At 38.8% G+C, this 20993-nt stretch overlaps 1 protein-coding gene across 1 annotated transcript in view; it reads left to right on the forward strand.

Annotated features, from left to right (window-relative positions):
- The first annotated feature begins 3863 nt into the window (after positions 1 to 3863).
- LOC139121054 (nuclear receptor 2C2-associated protein-like) overlaps positions 3864 to 20993 on the forward strand; it is a 48659-nt gene continuing 31529 nt past the window's right edge. The window contains exons 1-2 of the mRNA XM_070685653.1: positions 3864 to 4017; positions 19000 to 19090. Coding sequence (XP_070541754.1) covers positions 3959 to 4017; positions 19000 to 19090 — 150 coding nt within the window. The 5' untranslated portion in view covers positions 3864 to 3958. The remainder of the gene's footprint in view (positions 4018 to 18999; positions 19091 to 20993) is intronic.

Below are 20993 nucleotides of genomic sequence, written 5' to 3' on the forward strand. Positions count from 1 at the left end.
GCTTTCCGACATGCAGAAATTCTTGTTTAACTGGAAATTAACCTGTGAAAGACACGTGATAAAAAGCTGCTCCATGCTACTAGTGATGCATAAAGTGAGGTAGGGAGTTAGCATCAGAAACTGTTGTCCCTCTCAAGAAAGCCGAGGCGAATACTTGGCCGTGCAAGGGCGTTTTTTGCTACCCTAAGCAACAAATAAGGCTCCGCCGGAGCGGGTGAACAGTCCCCAAATGGCCGAATTTTCCCGTTTTTTCTCTCGAAATTCCAAAAAGTAAACTTTCTAAGCATGGCAAGCTTATTTTCAAGCATATGTTTGACCTCTTTACGACAAAAAAACCACTTAGTAGGTCAATATCTGGATGATAGGCCCCCACAGGTAGGTAAGCTGTACTGCAGTCAAAAACTTTGAGTGTTACGGGACTTTTACAGTACATTTAGCTCAAAACCATCTAGCAATTGTTCCAAAAACCCTACGGGGAGAACCATTTTATTTCTGGGGGGGTATGGAGGATTTTGAGAAAAAACATTTGTCACCAGGTGAGATAAAAGAAAAAAAATGATCCTGTCATGGCCTGAGAAAAAAAATGTTATAACAGGCAGAAGTGAAAAAAAAAATTGTCACATGCACCAGAAATTAGCAAAATTTGGAAACCTTATTCTCATGTATTCTTTGCCGGCGCGCCACCATAGGCGGCACAAATGTTTTTACCACAAGCAATTCTTATGTTTTTTTCCCAGCACTTATGATGTAAGCATGCACTACATAGGTCTACTTTACACCTCAGTACACTCAATGTTTTCCTTCCCTTTTCTGACCCAAGAAATCATATTTCAGGATTTCTGTTGCAACATCTCAATGGCATAGGCACTATCTGAAGGGGACTATTTGACTTCTTTAAATTGTGAAAATTTAAAACACAAGACGGGAGTCAATAAACTAGTGTTAAAACCAATATATTATTCTCTCAATATAAAATATGTTAGAAAGATGTACAAGTTGACAATGAAAAACTGAGGAACAACAAATATAATGAAATACAATGTGTGAGCCTTGTTTCTCTGACCACAAAAGATAACATCTTCCCCGAGAACTTACATCGATGCTTGGTCATGTTAATTATAATATGACACCACACACCGGATCGCTCACTATAGAGTCCGTCAATAGTGGCGAACTCTCTCAATAACTAATCTGGCTTCTCCTCTTTGAGGACGAACAGGTGCAGCCAACGAACAATGCACTTTTAAAAAGGTCCTTACTATGATAAGATATATTGTGCATGACAAATAATGTGAACTGACTAATTTTAAGTCAAGAGGGTAATTAATTAGCTGTTCATAATTTGCCCTCCCACAGAAAATTTTTCGACTTACCTTCCCACACTCAAACTTCATTTTTACCCACTCCCCACTTATTTTTGCCTGTTTCCCCTCCCCACTGTGAACTTTTGAAGCTCCCTCGCCCTGTGGTGAAAAAAACTTGCCAATTTCCCCTGCCCTGGAAACAATTCCCCTCAAAAAGTTTTTCGCCAAGCTCTGTCCCCAGGACAATCAACCGATATCCGCCCTGCCCTACAAAAAAAACTAAAAGTTGCTCCCCTACCACCTAAAAACATGTCCCCGGCCCTAGCAAAATTAAAATTCCCCTGCCCTCAAAAATTGCTCCTTGAATAGCTTTTTCGATGAATAGCTCCGTTGGCTGCACCTGGACGAAGATGACTTAATAATCACACAACCAAGCGGAGGGGATACAAAACAAGAGAGCAACTGATGAAGGAACCCCATTTTTGGTTCTTAAACACCGTTAAGACGAATCAATCAATCAACAAACCGGTTTACCGGGGACTGAGATCACATGACCAGGGTCAAAGCACTATCGATTCACCGGTGTCTCGCCATGTATTCGGAGGAATGTGAGGGGGGAGGGGGTCACTAAAAAAATTAAAAACTTCAGGGGGCGTTACTCAAAATGTGGAGAGGAAGAGGGGGGCGGGGTCACTCAATTTTTTGTGCGAAATAAATTGAAACATCTCAGATTGCACCATTGCACACATCCATTTCTCAAAATTTTCAATGCGAGAGAGGGACACCCCCTCTCGTGCTCTCCCCCTTGGGTCTTCTGACAGTTTTACTGGTAAAAGACAAATTGAAAATACCTCTCGGATTGCACTACACTGCACCGTGGCGCACATCAATTTCTCAAAATTTTCACAGGATCTAGGACAAAACTGAACTGTTGTGAATTCATCCTTTATTATCACAGAAACATGTTTATTTTAAATCAGTTCAATGGCCATTTTGACAGTTAAACATATTCAGGCTTTTCATTAGAAGCTGGCAGCTGGAGAAATGACACAAGAAGGTCACAGATTTTCCGCGTTCCTGTATATTCATTTGTCTTCAGTCTCAGTGGCAAACAGAACTGTTTTTCACAAATTGTATTGTCATTGTTTGGCTGTTGAATATTGTGACACAAACACTGATCATGCAAAAAATGTAAAAATATCAGTGTTCAAGGTCATTTTCAAACAGTTTTACTGAGTGCAAAATAAAACGAAACTCCTCTCAGATTGCACCATTAAAACACATCAATTTCTCAAAATTTCCAATACGAGAGGGGGAATCCCCCTCTCGTGCTCTCACCCCTGGGGTATTCTAACAGTTTCACTTAGTAAAATATTAAAAAAAAACCGCCTCTCAGATTGCACCAGACTGCACCATTGCACACATGAATGTCTTAAAAATGTCCATGCTAGATAGAGGAAAGCCCCTGTGACACTTTCCCCCTAAGCCTCTAGCTTGTTCTCCACCTATACTTTCAAATATCCTAGTGAAAACCCTGTCATAATAATACCCATCAAAATTATACAATATACTATATGGTTAGATACTGCGTGAGCTTTATATCTTTATTTTATTGTGACTTTGAATTTCATTTTGATGGGTTCACCTTTTTTGAACCATCATCAGATAACTGATTATAGTCTAGCAGGGTACATTAAGATTTGAAAGGTCTTTATTGTTGCTGTATTTTGTAAATTTTACAATTACATGTATTGGTATTTAACTTTTCTAAGTGGGGATCAGTCAAAATTTCAGAGTTAGAGAGGGAGGTTACTCAAATTCGTCATGGTTGGCGAGGGGGGTCACTTGAAATTTCGGAGTTTCAGGCCGTAAATAATGACGACTCCCTTATATACAACTCATTACAAACTTGATGACCAATAAAAAATTGCACTGTTACTCCATTTGGAAAAAAAATTGATGCAGGTCTGACAGTAGGAAAAAAAATTGCCGTCACTCTGACAGAAAAAAAAATTTCTCCCATACCCACTTCCTCCATACCCCCCGCCCCATCGAAATCAAATGGTTCTCCCCTAATTACTGAAAGATACCGTACTGCAATCAATGTAGCACTAACGATATTGAAGATGAAATGCACTTTTTATTTGTCTGTCAGAAATACAAAGTTCAAGGAAAAATCTTTTTCAGTAAAATTAATTTCCGAAGTGATACAACTGAAAATCAGCCTATTTCTCAACTAACGAGACAAGGGTTGTCTTTTAATGAACAATTTGGAGATTATATTTTTACTTTATATAAACAAATAAATGCCTAGTTATATTTATTAGCTATTATTATTATACTGTATTATTTTATTTTTTAAAGTTTGAACTTATTTTTATTTTACACTTTTATTCAATAAATGTGATATAAATCCTATATTTACAAGCAAGCGAAGAAACTAACTCACTACTGCGCAGACTCAAAGGCACCTCGATCCATCGCTAGGAAAACCGTAGTTTGGCTGCCAAATATTCAAATAGGTTTGTATAAAATAGAACAGACACAAATTGATTTTGTTTGTTTGTTTTTTTGGGGTTTGATTAATTCACCGACTTGACCCAAGTCTGATTCTCTGTGACTGTACGAGGCTTCTCATTGCTGATTGGTTATATATGCTTGACCTCTGTGTCAAGATGGCGACGTCCATTGTGGGCCACGATGTAAATAAGCGGTAAGTGAACTTGTTTTTGTAAGGTTTTGTAAGGTGCCGTCGAGTGCCAGTGTATAGCGTGCTGTTTAAAATACCCGGGCCTGCGTACCTGACATTTTTTCAGTAATCGTCTGAGACACAGGTGCGTGGAGTTGCCCTGTAGTATACAGAGAGAATATTACAGTTACACGGCAATTGAACTCCACGCACCTGTGTGGCAGTGTGCCTCCATCAATACCTTCAACTTAAAACTGATAGTGATTTTGTAGCTCTTTCTTTACTATTTTTCATAGTTTTTGGTAGCCGGTAACAGACACTACGTGTTCCTGTCGGCTACATGGACGATCTGCCCTCCATGATCATGATCATGGTTCATTGGTTGGAGCACAGGCGGCCCATACACTATCGATAAGCTTATTATTGAGTTTTTCTCAGTTGTCTCTTTCACTGTCAGTCCCCCTCCTTTTCTTCATGCTCTGACTGATCTTAGTAAATAAAATAAATGACTATATAGCCTAACCTATAGCTTCTTGACTCTTTATTTATTTTACACCCCATTACAAGGACGTTTATCTCTGATATACAGTGTTTCCGTTAACGCAAAATCCTGCGTATTTTACGCAAAATTGTTCTGAAATACGCAAAAAAAATCATGACTGCGTAAACAAATACGCATTGGAAATGCCGCCCAATGACACGATGTACTTGGCCCGCACTACATTGCCTGAACGTGGTTCAATTATGGATGTAAAAAATGCAGGAAAAAAAATAGAACATATGCACCTGCTTGCAAGTGACATTTATCATGATATTGCAACATTTTAGACTTTAGCAGACCGCAGCACTTTATGCAACATTGTATTTCATCATCACAAAACGTCATGTCAATCAGTTCTGTACAGACAATGGCACTACAGATGCAAAAAATTCGAGAATCGATAGAGTCTACGTGTTGGTATGAAACACAATACATACAGTTAATGGTCATTACGTTGCATGTATTTTGGAAAGTGTTTACGGGTGACCATTTAGACTCTGTCGGGTTGCATTCTTGAGAGGTCCCGCTGGACTTTGAACATTATCTGCTTTTTGTTGGCCCTTTGAAAACACTAATTTCGTAGTCAGAAGGTATTTTCTTTGAACATGAACTCATTGGGCTGCTCAACGATCATATGTTGGACCACAGTTGCGAGTGGAGTGATACGTACCGGCCGCCGCGTACTATGCCCCTTAATCTATGCATAGTACGCGGCGGCCGGTACGTATCACTCCACTCGCAACTGTGTGCGGGACATACATCACGGCATACTATGGAAGACCGGTCACGACATGCGACATGCGACCTGCGACTTCAAAACTGCGACCTGCGTCCCGCGAGTTTGAAACATGCGACCTGCGACTTCGGCATTTAGACCTACGTGTAACCTGCGACTTCACAACAGCGACCTGCGTGTTTGTCAAACTGCGACCTGCGACTTCACAACTGCGACATGTGACAACAACACGTACGTTTCATGGTGTTTTCCTCAGTATTAGATTGGAGGCGTCTTGCGTGAACTTTAATCCTTTGAGCGCCAAAGTCTATTTTTGTCCCCTTTATATAATAAACCCTAGTCAATTTTTCTCCAATTTTTGCAAAAAAATTGGGAAAACCTGTAGCCAATGAAATGTGATGTCGATTTGGTCCAAAATTATCAAAATATTACAGAAAAATCATACAATTGGTAAAAATTTGCACTAAAATTTTGGTGGGAGAAAATTACAGCGCTCAAAGGGTAAAACGTGGAAAGGAGATTTAACGTTCAACATCGATCAATTAATAAGCCATTGCTTTCGCTTTGGTAAATCGTTCACCAAGTCTGGCAAAACTCAATTCATGTACACACCAGTTCACTCATTTTCATCTGGAGAGATAATTTTATGACGGAAATGTTGACAGTCCGTGTTAATGCATGGAAAATAATATGCTACGTGATAGGCATTTATATGTTTATATTATAATTTCAAATTATTTTAGATATTCTTCGTCTGCCTTACCTCGCTTCTTTCCTTATGTTATCGACAAACTTTTTGATTTTTAGAAATCTCTGGTATTTATCCTCATTTCACTGTGGTATAACCATCTAGCTGTCTGTTTAATTCATCAGTTGTCCCCCCTGTATCATAACTGCGTCAGTGTCATTGCAAACATTCGAATTTTCAGTTATTGTCGTTCATTTTCTAACATTTCCAATTTTGTTCCAATTCTCTAGTGATTGATCATCGGATGTTGCCATCTTTTCGTCTAATTTCATTTTTACTTTTCGTCAAAAAATCGAATTGATCCAACTTTTGTTCTGTTGGAAAAATAAAAATATTCTTACTGGTTAACTTCGGACTACATTTGTCTACACAAATAACATATGCAAAGTAAAGCAGTTAAAATAATATTGATATTGACAGAAGTGCAAACATATTTGCTAACCATGAATAGCCAGAGACCGACTCAAGTTCTTTATAGATAACGCGAGTTAAAACTGTAAAACAGGACATAATTAAACCCTCCTACAATCCTATTTTCAGTCTTTAAGCCTAATATGTACATACTATAATATGTACATATTATTTTTTGTGTGTATATAATATTTTAGATCATGTAGGCAGAAAAGTTCCAGAAACTATTAAACACTGATGTAGACGTTTAAAACCCTATTGCTATTGCATTATTTCAGATCGGTTTGCCTTTCGTAAGAAGGAAAATAAATTTGTGCTCTTCGTTTGTGGAATTCTCTACCGTCACAGCTTCATGCACTTCTATCGCTGGTTGAATTCTTTCGCTGGCCGATTTTTGCGTAGGCCAGCGGTGCGAAAATAATGCTCTGGTCGCGAGAATGCGGTAAACCAGCTGTTTTAATATAGTGCAATGGTGTCCCTCGTGTTTTTCAGGCTCGTGTTCAGAGCAATGGTGCGAACAAATCAAGACTGATATCGCAGTTTGACAAACACGCAGGACGCAGGTCGCTGTTGAGAAGTGGCAGGTTAGGCCTACACCTTGGTCTAAATGCCGAAGTCGCAGGTCGTATGTTTCAAACTCGCAGGACGCAGGTCGCAGTTTTGAAGTTGCAGGTCGCATGTCGCATGTCGTGACCGGTCTTCCATAGCATACCTTACGGCATGGCAAACGTTCAGCCACACTTTGAAGCCCCCAGGTTGTTGTTTTTTGTTATTAGAGCATGCGCATTACAGGAAACCCCAAGTTCTACAGAAAAGACTGCCCAGCTCACTTCAGATACTGATTCCTACCGTATGCATTTTGAATACATTTTACGCAAATAAAAACTCAGTTGCGTAAAATCGTACGCAAGTTTTGAAATTGTAACGGAAATGCTGGATATACACATCTTGTAATTAATCAGTCAACACAACTAATTATGCTAATCCATGGGCTTATCAAGGATTGGTCAACATTGCAATAACCTTTCCTATCTTTTGCGATGTTGACCAACCCGTAAAATCCCTGATAAGTCCATGGATTAGCATAATTAGTTGTGTTGACTAATTAATTACAACATGTGTGTATGAGAGATATACGTCCTTGTAATGGTGTGTAAAATAAATAAAGAGTCACAGAGGCTAGGTTAGGTTATATAACCATTTATTTTATTTACTCCGATCAGTCAGAGCATGAAGAAAAGGAGAGAAAATGATAGAGAAAACAGTGAGAAAAACTCAGTAATAGTTTTTGGGCCGCCTGTGCTCAAACCTCAGATACAAGGCCATATGTTGGCAAATCAACCTGACCCTGCTTGAGACGGCGTTCAATTGAATGCCATCTCAAAGCACAAATAGGCCAGGTATGTTGGGTAATTCTGGCTGACCCCTGGCTGACCCTGCTTGAGACGGCGTACAATTGAACGCCATCTCAAACCTCAGATACAGGGCCATATGTTGGCGAATCAACCTGACCCTGCTTGAGACGGTGTTCAATTGAACGCCATGTCAAACCTTAGATGCTAGGAAATGTGTGGGTGAATAAGAATAAGCCTTTCCCTGCTTGAGATGGCATTCATCTCAAAGCACATGCAGGCAAGGTACATTGGGTAATTCTGGCTGTCCCATGCCTGACCCTGCTTGAGACGGCGTTGGATTGAATGCCATCTCAAAGCACACTAGGCCATGTTTTTGTGAATCAGGCTAGCAAGACTTAACATTTAAACATAGGTCAACTGTCTAGTTATTTATTAGATTAAAATAGGTAAAAAACTCAGCAAAAACATACATACACAAATTTTATCATAATTTCAACAAATCTGAGTCAAGTCTACCCTTGGACTTGTGTAGAAAAACAGTCTCACAAGTAAGACTTTTTGTTTTTTTCATACAGGAAACAAATAGTGTCCAAAAATAAAGTATAAATCGTTTCATTGCAATATTTACATCACTGATATGGATAGTCCTCTATGCACCTTTATGGACCTTTATGTTCAATTCCACAGTAATCTGGCAAGAGATTTCAGGGGGAAGCAACAAATCTTTGAAACCTATAAGAAACCTCTGAACCAATTTTCAATCTAATTTGACAAGCAGTTTCAGAGAAGATGAATTTTGATCACAACTTTCCTTAAAATACAAATATGGAAACTTCAGCAAAATATTAGGAGATCTGCCTGAAGTCACTGCTAGCGACCTATATACCTAATTTCACATCAGGTGGACAATTTCAGATTTTTCACCAAATAGACAAATTGCAACAAAATCAAAATACGCAAGATTTCAACAAATTTTTCAACAAATTTGACTGAAGTCATTCTAGCAATATGTACACCAAATTTCAAATCAGGAAGACAAAACTTTCAGCAAAGAGAGCAGAACTTGCTCCAAGTACAACACAATTTGAAAAAGTGACCTAACAGCTGATACAGCTCCTCTGCATTATATAGAGAATAACTATTTGTGACACATTTGTTGCTGAAGGTGGAAAATCTTTGAGGTCGTGTCAGTGGCCTGACAAAAAATGGCAAAAATAAACAATTGAAGATTTCACATAATTTGTTTCTCAATGAGTCAATCAACACTATTGCATTATTGCTTTCATTGGTCATCAGACTCCTCCAGTAACTCTGACTGGTCCCCTTCAAAGTCATCATCAAGGCTGCCAACAGCAAGTTCGCTCTCCTCCTTTGTAGCTCGTTGCACTATCACGTTAAATTTGTGGCTATCTTCTTCAAATACTAAACATCTCCTTCCTTGTTTAGGTGAAGCAACCAGTGTTGAACCTGTAAGTGTGATTGACACATGCTTTAACATTTGTGAATAAATAAAATTGATATGCATCAGTCCCGTTTGGACAAGAAATTGCATCTTTAAACATTATTTCAAAAACACACATTGATTACATTTTTTAATAAACTCTCTCAAATTGTTTTGCACTTTTGTTCCAGCTGTTAGCATAGTCCTCGCGTTTAATATCTACAGATGATACTTTGCACATACGAGATCTTTTACATAACTTTGATTTTGCAATCTATAAATTCCTGGACACTGTGAAGTGTTATATTTCTTTGACAACATCATTGTTTACAACTTTTTATTTCAGGTTTTATATACTGCTTCTCTGAGACCAAACCAAATACACATATGCACACAATTATGCCAAGAATATTGTCACTGTGATTTTTTTGGGAGATAGTTTACAGACCTGTTTACTGTCACGCTCTTTTGCACAATCATTTTATTGAAACTGATTCAGAATGGCCAGATTTCAAAACTTGGCCCTGTAATTGGATGTTGACGTACTTACCGTGAAGATGTAATTGGTTTTGTAAATGTCATTATCAAAACAACTAAAACAAGTAGTTTTTTTTTCTGGAGCTCTGTCCCTATGTTCTGCAGTTTGGGGCATCTTTAACAATAACTATCCATGCCACCATGCTCCTTTTTTTCATTCCTCCAATGATACACTTGATAGTAACACAGCAAACATCAAAAGTTTTGTTATTCATACCTGTACTACTTGCCACTTCTATTAGCCAATCCCCAGTCCTGGTGAATAAGGAGATAAGTTTCTCTAATAGTTCAACTGGTCGCTGATTCTCATCTATGACGGAACCGTCTTCATCCGTTACAGGGTTGTCCTGGTGAACATTGATAAGGTTGTGCTTCGGTTGCCCGTTGAAATTCACCTGGTTCTCAGCTACTCTGCCTGATGACGACCAGTACGTGTGCCACAACTGCACCATTTACACTTTTCCAGAAAGTGTTGCTCTCTGTAGTGGAGAAAAGAATTTGTATTTATACACAAAATATAAACTCGATAAACAAAAGCGTAACTTTGCACATAACAGTACAGTCAACCTGGTTATAAGTACAATAAGTGTCTCTTTATAATGTGTAGCTTCAATTAAATGTCATCTATGGTAATTTCATAAGTTTCTGCTAACTCACTTGACACTAGTTTCAACTTTCCACTCAGCTTATCACTAAATACCATCCCATTTTTTGCTCACATGTTTACACACGTGAGCATATGTCGCAGCGATGTCTGTCTGTCTGTCTGTGTGTCCTTGTGTCTGTCTGTTTGTCTGTCTGTCTGTCTGTCTGTTGGTCCGATATCTCAAAAACGGCTTATCAGATCAGAATCAAATCTGGTACATATATTCAATTAGCAAATGGCAAGAACTGAATAGTTTTTGGTGGGTGTGGCTTGCAGACTTTTTGCTCATTTGCATAATGAATGATTTTAGAAAAAACGGATATACATTAAAAACGACTACACGCAATTTGATGAGATTTGCTACAAATGTTGATCACACCAAGATATATCAGCAGTGGGAACCATTAAGGGGTGACATGAAAGATAAATGCTAATTTGCATATTTAATGAACTTTCCTAACTAGGGATATGTGTCTGATTTGACTCGATCAAAATTAACCAAACTTGGTATGTATATTAAAGATACTATGATTTAACATTATTGAAAGTCGTTAAGCGTTTTAACTTCAACCAATTCCTAATTTGCATATTTCATGAACTTTGTTAATTAGGGATATATATTTGAAATGACTGGACCAAAGTTGATGAAACTTGCTACATGTATTGAAGCCACTATGATACAACATTTTAGCGTGATCTTCTTTCCATGGCAGACTTGCGACGTACTTGTTACCATCATGTTTTATTTTGCTGTCACGTTCGGTACTCTTCAAAAAATATCTTCTTTCCATCTTTCTCTTCGGGAATCGATATCCCAATTGTCTCTAGTTCCCAGTACTTTGACGTTAGATCTTGTTCGTGTTCAGTGTCGGCCAGTACTCTTATTATTGTTGTGTTCATGACGGACACGTTGTTTAGTTTGGTGGGTCTCGAAAGTAGATAGCCGAGTTTTGATGCTACTGCTGTTGGGCCATCGCCTCTGACAATGTGGTCTTCTACGATGGACCAGTAATAATCTGCCCCGATTAGCATCTCAATTTCAGACGTACCTGACTTCACTTGTGGAGCGAGTGGCAATTGCTGTTAATATAGATGTTTATTTACAGCTGCATCTACATGGTTTCATACTGGTGAACTGATCTTCGGTACTATCAATGTTCGCATGGTAATGTCGCCTGACTTTGTCTTCAGTTTGATATCTGTAGCTTTGATTGCTCGTATACCCGTGTCTTCATTTCCGAAAGAACCCAAGTTGAGATGTTCGGTCTGGCAGTATTCATCTCGAATACTTAAACCGCGTGCTGTTTCTTCAGTTATGAAAGTTCGTTGCGCCCCTTCATCAAGCAAGACATTCACGGAAATTGATCGGATTTCTGAAGACACTGTCCATCTGGTTGTTTTCAGTAATACAGGGCCTTGCGTAGGTGTTAATTTGACTTGTGTCACGTTCTTCTCACCATTTCTGTTGTGGCTCTTCTCATGTTTGGCTTGATCACAAATGGAGGTGTGGTGTTCCCTACCGCAGTTTCGACACGAGAATTTACTCCAGCAGTCGTTGCTCTTGTGTCTTTGGCCAAAGCAGTTGAAGCATGATTTATTTCTTGATAGAACTTCGATGCGTTTATTACGATCGGTAATTGTAGTGCACCTGCCTGACGGATGTGGCCCATGACAAAAAATACGGGATTTCTTCAGTATTGGTTTGGTTCCGATATGAAACGATGTCGCCGTTGATATTGGGATGTCACTGATTTCCCTCAGGTTTTCGGGATCTGAAGCCACTTGGTATGCTTTAATCTCTTTGTGTATGGCATCTTTCAGTTCTTGAATCGTCCAGGCGTTGTCGCCGTGAGCAGGGGAGATTTGGGTCTTTACACTCGCTGGTAACTTTTCAAACACGATTGGTACAAGTAATTCGCCATAACTATCTTCTGATTTACCCAGTGCTTTCAGACCCCTGGTGTGTTTTTCCAGTGAGTCATAAAAAGCACGGATGCTTTCGGTGTTGGTACTTGGTATTGGTAAACTCCATAACGCCTTCATATGACATGAAATGATTTTATGTGTTTGTCCATACCTGTTTTTCAGTAGCTGCATTGCTTCTGTGTAATTTGCATTCGTCAGCTGGAGCCCTTCTATGGTGCGAGCTGCTTCACCGACTAGCTGTGCTGACAGGTACTGGAACTTCTGTATGTCTTCCAGTGTTGGGTCGTCATCAACGGCTGCCTTGAAAGTGTCGATGAATGTCGTCCACTTCAAACAGTCACCGTTGAAAGTTGGCAATTGGAGTTTTGGTAGATTTACCTGTCGTCTTTGTGTTGATGGGGTGATTGACGCTATGGATACTGTATCTGCTGAGGCGATTGGTTGTGTGGTTCTCTCGGCTGCAGTCGTCGATCTTTCGAGGAACAGCTTGTATCGGATCAAGTGTTCGTTGATTTGAATGTTATAGTCGTCTGCTTCTTCGAATAAATGTTCATAGGTTTCTTCGTCTTCGGTCGCTTGTAGGATTATTTCGTCTAGATCTTCGATAGTTTTCGTTCTTTTTTCTATGTTGGATATAGTTGCTGTTAACAGGTCTAGGTCGTTCTGTTGAGGCTCACCTTTCTGTAGAATTCCGTCAGCTTTCTGCAACTGTTTAGTCATCTGGCCTCGGTTGCTCGATCTTCTCTTGGTAGCTTGCTGGACATCCATCACGGGTTGGTCTTGGTTCTTCCCTGCCATGCTTGGTTGACGCTTGGGTCAATCTTGACGGGTGCGGCTAGCTGGCAGGGTACGCTTACCCATTCCGGACACCTGGTACCACCACTATTTCGTGGTTCAAGATGGCCCCATTGCCTTTGTCATCATCTATATGTTCCTTGGACCTGGTAAATTTCACAGTTTACCTTGAATGCATAACGATTCTTGGACCTGATTTGATGTCTATTGGTTTGGTCAAATCACTCTGGATCCTGGTCTCGGCACCATAAAATGTGGCGAAGGGAAATTACGGCTGTGATGGGAGGACGTACAGACAAGCCGATACGAGGTGTTGCTTTTGAACACTAACTAAGAAGTCCTACTTTATTCACAAAATCTAAGGGTTTATATACATTTGTGTTGTGTAAGTCACATTTACATATATTAAAATTCATGTCTTAAAGTCTTTTGGTCAGGTGTGATTGCAGGGTGGTCTTTGGATACACAAATACAAGGTGTAAACTTGAATTGCATGAGGCCTGGAAGGTGTTGGTAAATATACTAGTTGTATATCGGATAAAGTGTTGATAAATCAACTAAAGGTATATATCAATCAAGCAAACATCTTTTCATTTCCCGACAGTAGGGTTTGCACTGTTCGCGACCATATACACGTTTGAAATTAGAGTAGCTGGCTGTCCTCGGCCATCGAAATACACTGACTGCAGTAAATTTTGGATTAATGGTCATGACTGGCCGCAACTTAGTAATTTCTGAAAACATTTCAGGAGAGCTTCTTACCTTCCAATTTTAGTAACCTTTCCTATCTTTCGCGATGTTGACCAACCCGTAAAATCCCTGATAAGTCCATGGATTAGCATAATTAGTTGTGTTGACTAATTAATTACAGTATGTGTGTATGAGAGATAAGTCCTTGTAATGGGGTGTAAAATAAATAATGAGTCACAGAGGCTAGGTTAGGTTATATAACCATTTATTTTATTTACTCCGATCAGTCAGAGCATGAAGAAAAGGAGAGAAAATGATAGAGAAAACAGTGAGAAAAACTCAGTAATAGTTTTTGGGCCGCCTGTGGTTGGAGTCGGGTGGCCAAGCCCATACCACAGCCCCATGGACTGCACCCACGTATCCATTACACAAACAAACCTGCATGCAGAGCTACATGTCAACTACAAGTCTCTATTTTAGCTCCCAGAAGGTATGCGTCGGACGTTGTTGAGCTCTGAGTAGACTTACCAAGTTCTTCTTTCACTGGTGGAGTTCCGCAGAAGGTTCAGGAAATACGTCTGCTTGCTTCGGCGGTGTGGATCAATCTGCTGTTTGATCGAGGGGAAATGTGTAATGTACCGGTACATGCAAGGCATCCATGAATACAACGGTGGCGTGGCGCAGCACCTGTGCAGGAGCGCGCCGCCAAAGGCCGAAAGCCCGCATTTCACTACACAGCGTTATATAGCCTAGTGAAAGGGGTCGTCCGCTGTGTACGTATCGACCGTGCATTCAGCTATGATTCAGCCAAGGTTCTGCATTAGCTTGAGGTTTTGCCTGGGGCTGTAGGTTGGACGGGACCCTAAACTCTGAACACGGTTACTGATCTACCATACCCTGAACAACGTTACCCTTCTAAATATTTATCTGTTCAAATCATTTTTGATTAATACCCACTTGTGCTGAGAGTTATTCAGTTTCTTCTTATAATTTGTGTATGGACCCACATTTGTAGTTAATTATCCCCTATTTGTATTACCTGTATTAGCCTACAATACGCTGTCTGTTACCATGCTGCTAGGTTGCTGAATCGGAACCTATATATACTATCACACTAGTTTAACTTACACAAGTTTCACTGAATTTTCATGTTGTCATGTAGTAAGCCTGTTCGCCTGTGGGATGAAAATTAAGAGTTTATAGGGGTTGTTTATTGATTTGCGTTCATCATGTCCCAAAACGTCACTGCTAGTGGATCATCAATCATGTCCCGAAATGTCACTGCTAGTGGATCATCACCTCAAAAATACACCATTAAAATTGATTAGGGCAAGGGTGATTTGGCAAAAAATATTTAAGGGTCCACTTGACTTGGGTGCAGGGTCCAGTTGACTTTGGTGCAGGGTCTATTTGACTTGAGTACAGGGTCCAGTTGACTAGGGTGCATGTCCAGTTGACTTTGGTGCAGGGTCCAGTTGACTTGGGTGCAGGGTCCAGTTGACTTGGGTGCAGGGTCCAGTTGACATGTAGGGTCCAGTTGACCAGTCACCATACGACCAATGTAAACACTGTATCCAAGGTACAATCAGGGTTCTCAAAAATTTTTGAAGTAGGCGGAAAATTTAGAAAAGTAGGCGGTTAGCTTCTGTGTGCAACAAAATTCCCTGGGCGGGGGGGGGGGGGGGGGGTGTTAAGATTTTTTTTTTTAATTTGAAGACATTTCCGGGCAATTTTATGCATTATTATACAGTGTATGAAAGGCTGTTCCAACTTACATATAGGAGAGGGTTTCAGGGAAGGGTTGTGCAAGAAATTTTTAAAATTTGAAGACATTTTGGAGTAATTTCATGCATTGTTGTACTGTATGAAAGACTATTTCAGCATAAGAGTGTTAAGGTGTTTAGAATTTTTTTTTTTAATTTGAAGACATTTCTGAGTAATTTATGCATTCTTATACAGTGTATAAAAAGCTATTTCAACATACACACATGTGAAGGGTTTCAGGGAGGCGGTGTGCAAGAAATTTTTAAATTTTAAGACATTTTGGAGTAATTTCATGCATTCTTGTACAGTATGAAAAACCATTTCAGCATACAGAATAATCATTATCTCGATCAATTACAACATGTTTTCGTGGGATAATTCAGTTCAGAAAAAATAATTTGATATCACTCAGGCCTGTCATTAGGATAACTGCATTCAGTTGGCAAGGATAATAGCAAATTTCACCAGACTGCTGTGTAGAATTATATTTAGCTCATGACTTGAACAAACATTTTGAAATACATCTTAGATAGGGTTTTCACAACCCAGAAAACTATCCGCTAGAATCCTGACCAGTCTGGCTGTACAAAGTTTGTTACTGATTTAAATAAACTTGTAAAGATACAGTAAAATCAAACAGTTTATTCATGCAATTCAATGAATTATAGGAACACAATTTTCAGTGATTTCAATTCACTGTACTATTAAGTTTCACAATAAAACGAATCCGCGAGCTGATTGTTGATTTTTTGGTGATGTTGAATATAATAAAACAAAGAGAGCTAAATTTCAGTGTGCATGTTTGATAAAATCCCAAACTATACGAACACCAACCTGTACTACACCCACCGTCCGGACACCGTATGTGTACAAAGCACCGGCAGTTGACGTACAGTACACACACACGCGATATCGGTCGACCTGAAATTTGACACTGTGATAGACGTAGCGTTTCAAAGGTATGGAAAGTGAGACCAAGTAATTTTTTGTTTATTTAGATTTGATCTAAAACCTCCCAAAACCAACAGACAAAGTCTACTCTTACACAGAAAATCAAAGTTTTCAAGCGTCGACTTTCTCTTCCGCGATGCACACAACCACGGCCCCTCCACAAAACGCGATGTCGATCGACTTGAGTTGAATATTGACATTGTGATCGACCATGGATGGATTGACATGGCGTTTCAAAAGTATGAAAAATGAGACTCAGTAACTTTTGGTCGCTTTAGATTTGATCAAAAACCTACCAAACCCATCAAACAATGCCCTACTAGCTACTCTTACGCAGAAAACCAAAGCTCTCAAGCGTCGACTTTCTCTTCCGCGTTTGAGCGAAACAAGGTCGGCTTCATTCGGAAATGGTCGGCTATTCGTGGGCATAATGTAATTGTATGTGAGTCCAATGTTCGGCTATACCCGATGTGAACGTCGGAATAATTCGGGCTGTGATCGGGAAAGCAGGGTTGACCTCGAGAGCGAGTCTAGTACAACACGTTCGCTGATCGCGGTACTACAGTGATAGCAACAAGTTCACAGCGTATATAGCCACATCGGCACTTCTGAAATATTATTTCCGGCTTGCAAGACCACCAAAAAATCAAAATATTGTTATCAAACCAGAGTTTTAGGGCTAGAGCGAAACAGTGCTGAAAAGTAGCCGGCCAAAATACGGAAGTAGCCGGTCAATTTGGCCGGCATCCGGCTAAAAATGAACACGCTGACAATGGTGATTGATGAAAGTTAAAACATATCTGTCATAATCTACATCGTATAATTTAGATATTACACGATGAGTTGCATCTAGATATCGTGCATACAAAATACATTGTTTGTAAACAAGAAACTCACATAGGTGCAGTTCCGACGACTGTTTCCCTTTAAATGGGAACTTACAGGACTGTGGGCGCACAATGGGGGATTACTAATGATGTAGCCATTTGCATACACTTGGCAGGAGTTTTGAATTCTCATGTAACATTGCTTTGACCACATAATAAATTTGAATAATCGTGATGGGCACTTTCGTGACATATGCAAATAGGGATCAAATGGTCATACAGGAAACTAATGATACACATGTTCTCCTAAGTATTAGACATCATATGCAAGATTCAATGACAATGAAAGCCTGAAACATGACAAAATTATGGGATTCTTGGACAAAACATCGCACGTCCGATCAGTAGCGTGGCTTTTTTACATTTGTGTAGATTTACAATTATCCGGCTTTTGTAGGCGAAGTTCCTGTTTATTATCTCCATGCTCCAACAAAGGCCAAAAAAAAAAGAAACGTTTCTAGTCAGGCCTTTCTTAAAAAAATGGTGCGGCGACGCAAATTTTTCTTCTTTTTTTTTGTTTCTCCTCAAGGGAGGGAGGAGGGTCAGTTTTATAGTTTTATCAATATTGTAACATTTAAACTGTTCATGAAGTCACTGATCATGTGCCCCAAAGAATTTTCTCTTTCTCTTCAGCCGTTTTGGTTTGGTGTCATAGTGATCAGTACGTAGTTTGCCGCGGCCGCCGGCCACAAACCAGGAAAAAAAAGGTGACGCACTGTTATTCAAGTGACGCGTGCGCTGACCAGAAACATTTCTTTTTTTTTGGCCTTAGTTGGAGCATGGAGATATTAAACAGGAACTTCACCTACAAAAGCCGGATTATCGTAAATCTATGCAAATGTAAAAAAGCCACGCTACTGATCGGAAGTGCGATGTTTTGTCCAAGAATCCCATAATTTTGTCATGTTTCAGGCTTTCATTGTCATTGAATCTTGCATATGATGTCTGTGAATATATAGGAGAACGTACGTATCATTTGTTTCCTGTATGACCATTTGACCCCTATTTGCATAATAATATAGGCATTAAAGAGATCGATAGGGACAGGATACCAGTACAGGAACACTTGCCTCAGTTGGAATACGCTGTCAAAGATCATCCACTGGGGGTTCATTTCTGTTCCGCTTAAACATGTACAACCTGGAAGGATGAATCATTCTGTCTTGAGAAAGGATTCTTAGTAAGTGGAACAAACTTAGTATAGCGCAAAGATTGTTAATCTTGCTAATCTATGAATAAAGCATTCAAAAGACTAGAAACTAATATGAAAAAACTTTAGGGGTAAAAGTATGCGTGATTTGACTACTACTAACAAAGTAAGTGCATCTTTGAAAAAGAATCACATTTCCGCAAACTTCCTTCTCAAGACAAGATGATGGTGCATCCCTGACCTTACTGAAACCTTAATTTGATTATAAAATGGAGCCATAGTGCTTGGTTTACTGTGCCTTATATTTTAACAGATGGAAATGCAGTAAGGTTATAGAATGCGAAAATATGTCGTATAATTGTTGTTTGTGATAAACAGTGTGTAACATCAGATTTAGGATTTAATTCTTTTATACTCTCTTCATATAGAGTTAGTTCTGTACTGAACAGAGATGTGAAACAGTTTGGCAAAAAGTACATGTTTGATGGAAATGAAGAAACTTGTTGGAATTCTGACCAGGTATGTGTTGAAATCATGATCAAGATTGTTCCCATAGCAATGTGTGGTTACAAAGTTAGCCACACATTGCCTTTGAGATATACAGTAGAATACTTTATTTTCACTTGGAATCTATTTTTGCTGGACCTTTTTTCCGCAAAAAATGAATACAAGTGAAAATTTTAATTTTTAGCTACTATAGACTATGGTCTATAGAAGCTATTGGGATGGGTATCCGTCCAGCGTCCGTCGTCAGTCTGTATGTATGTATGTATGTATGTATGTATGTATGTCCGTTTGTGAGGCGTCCGTCCACTCAAATATCTTGAGAACCGCTGTACTTACTGATTTGATATTTGTTGTGTTGATGAAAAATATGATTTTGAGAAACTATTTTTTTTGATTTTTTGATATTGTTGAAAATAGGCAAATTAATGCCAAAAAAGGTGTTTTTGGTAAAAAATCTTCTTCTTCATAACCGCTGGTCAGACAGCTTTATTATTTGGTATACAGGTCCCTAGGGATAACCCAACTTAGATTTGTTCAAATTGTGATGAAATATGCAAATCTGTATTTAAGGAATTTTTTGTCATTTTTTGGTCAAATTTGACTTACATTGTAAGTAATTCTAATACTGTATAAACCCTATCAATTCACCCAGAAAAAAATAATTAATATGATTTTAAATAATTGAATTAATTAGGAAATCATCAAAGCCAAAATAATTTTAGTGTGGAATTATCAGAAAGGTCAACTTTTTTTGACAGTTCATAGTGAAATGCTTAACCATCTTGGAGGATTAAAACATGTAAAGGCAACTTTCCTGAATCCCAACTTTAATATATTCTGAACCGTCATTTATTGTGCCCTGTATGTTATCTAAAAGAAATTGCTCTTAATAGTTTGTCATGATAGGGTGGTCAAATAAATAGAGATAGAGAAAGTTCTAATTTCCATTTATGGTTGACTGGGTAAGGATAAAATAAAATTACTTTTGAGGAAAAAAATAGAGTGATCAATTAAAAGAGTGGTCAAAGTGATAGGTTTTTTATGGTAAAGCTGGGCTGTAAGATTCCTCATGTGCTATTTATAGCAATTATGCAATCTGTGTAAACAGTGCAATGAAAGTGTTACATGATTCCTTATAATGCTTTTGATGACCTTGAACTTCTTAAGTTTCAAACATTTGTCTCTTCAGTGTGCTTTCTCTGACTACGTACAGAACTTACTTACAATGTTAATTTGAAAGTTAAAATGGGCTTGGTTAATAGGATGAAAATACTGATATTAAAAGATAACCAGCTCAAATATCCACCTTCTTCATCAATACATGTGTCACAAAAGGTTATTCTCTACATAACACAGCAGAGCTCTGTCAACTGTTGGGTCGCTTGTTTTCAAAACCGCTAGTCAGACAGCTTTAATATTTGATTTACAGGTCCCTAGGATGACCTTAGTGAGATAATTTCATACAGTCAGGAAATACTTAATTTTGTATCCATGTCTATAGTAGCTTCAGGGACTTTGGCCCTATGTTTTATGCTTTGCATGTAGTCAGCCTAGATGAAGTGAAAATAAGATTACATTGAAACATTGAAATCTGTTTTCAGCTAAAATAAATGGCAATAAAAATGAAGGATGTTGTGCAAATGCAATGGTCAGGGAATATACAATTTCCTACAATGCAGCTTTGTTGACACCCAATTGGAAAGAACGCTAACATTTTTTGGAATTTCTGTTTTGAAAACAGTGTCAACCAAGGGTGTTCTAAAACATGCAAACCTATTGTTTCCTACATTACCCAAGGTTTGAGAACACAAGTAAAATAGATGGACAATACGTCACATAATTCATGTATGTCCTTGAAAGTGTGCAATATGCAATGACTTCACTGCCTTTTGCTAACATTTACCAACTGTCACCT

The sequence above is a fragment of the Ptychodera flava genome, chromosome 21 (assembly GCF_041260155.1).
Source record: "Ptychodera flava strain L36383 chromosome 21, AS_Pfla_20210202, whole genome shotgun sequence".
Lineage (NCBI taxonomy): Eukaryota > Metazoa > Hemichordata > Enteropneusta > Ptychoderidae > Ptychodera > Ptychodera flava.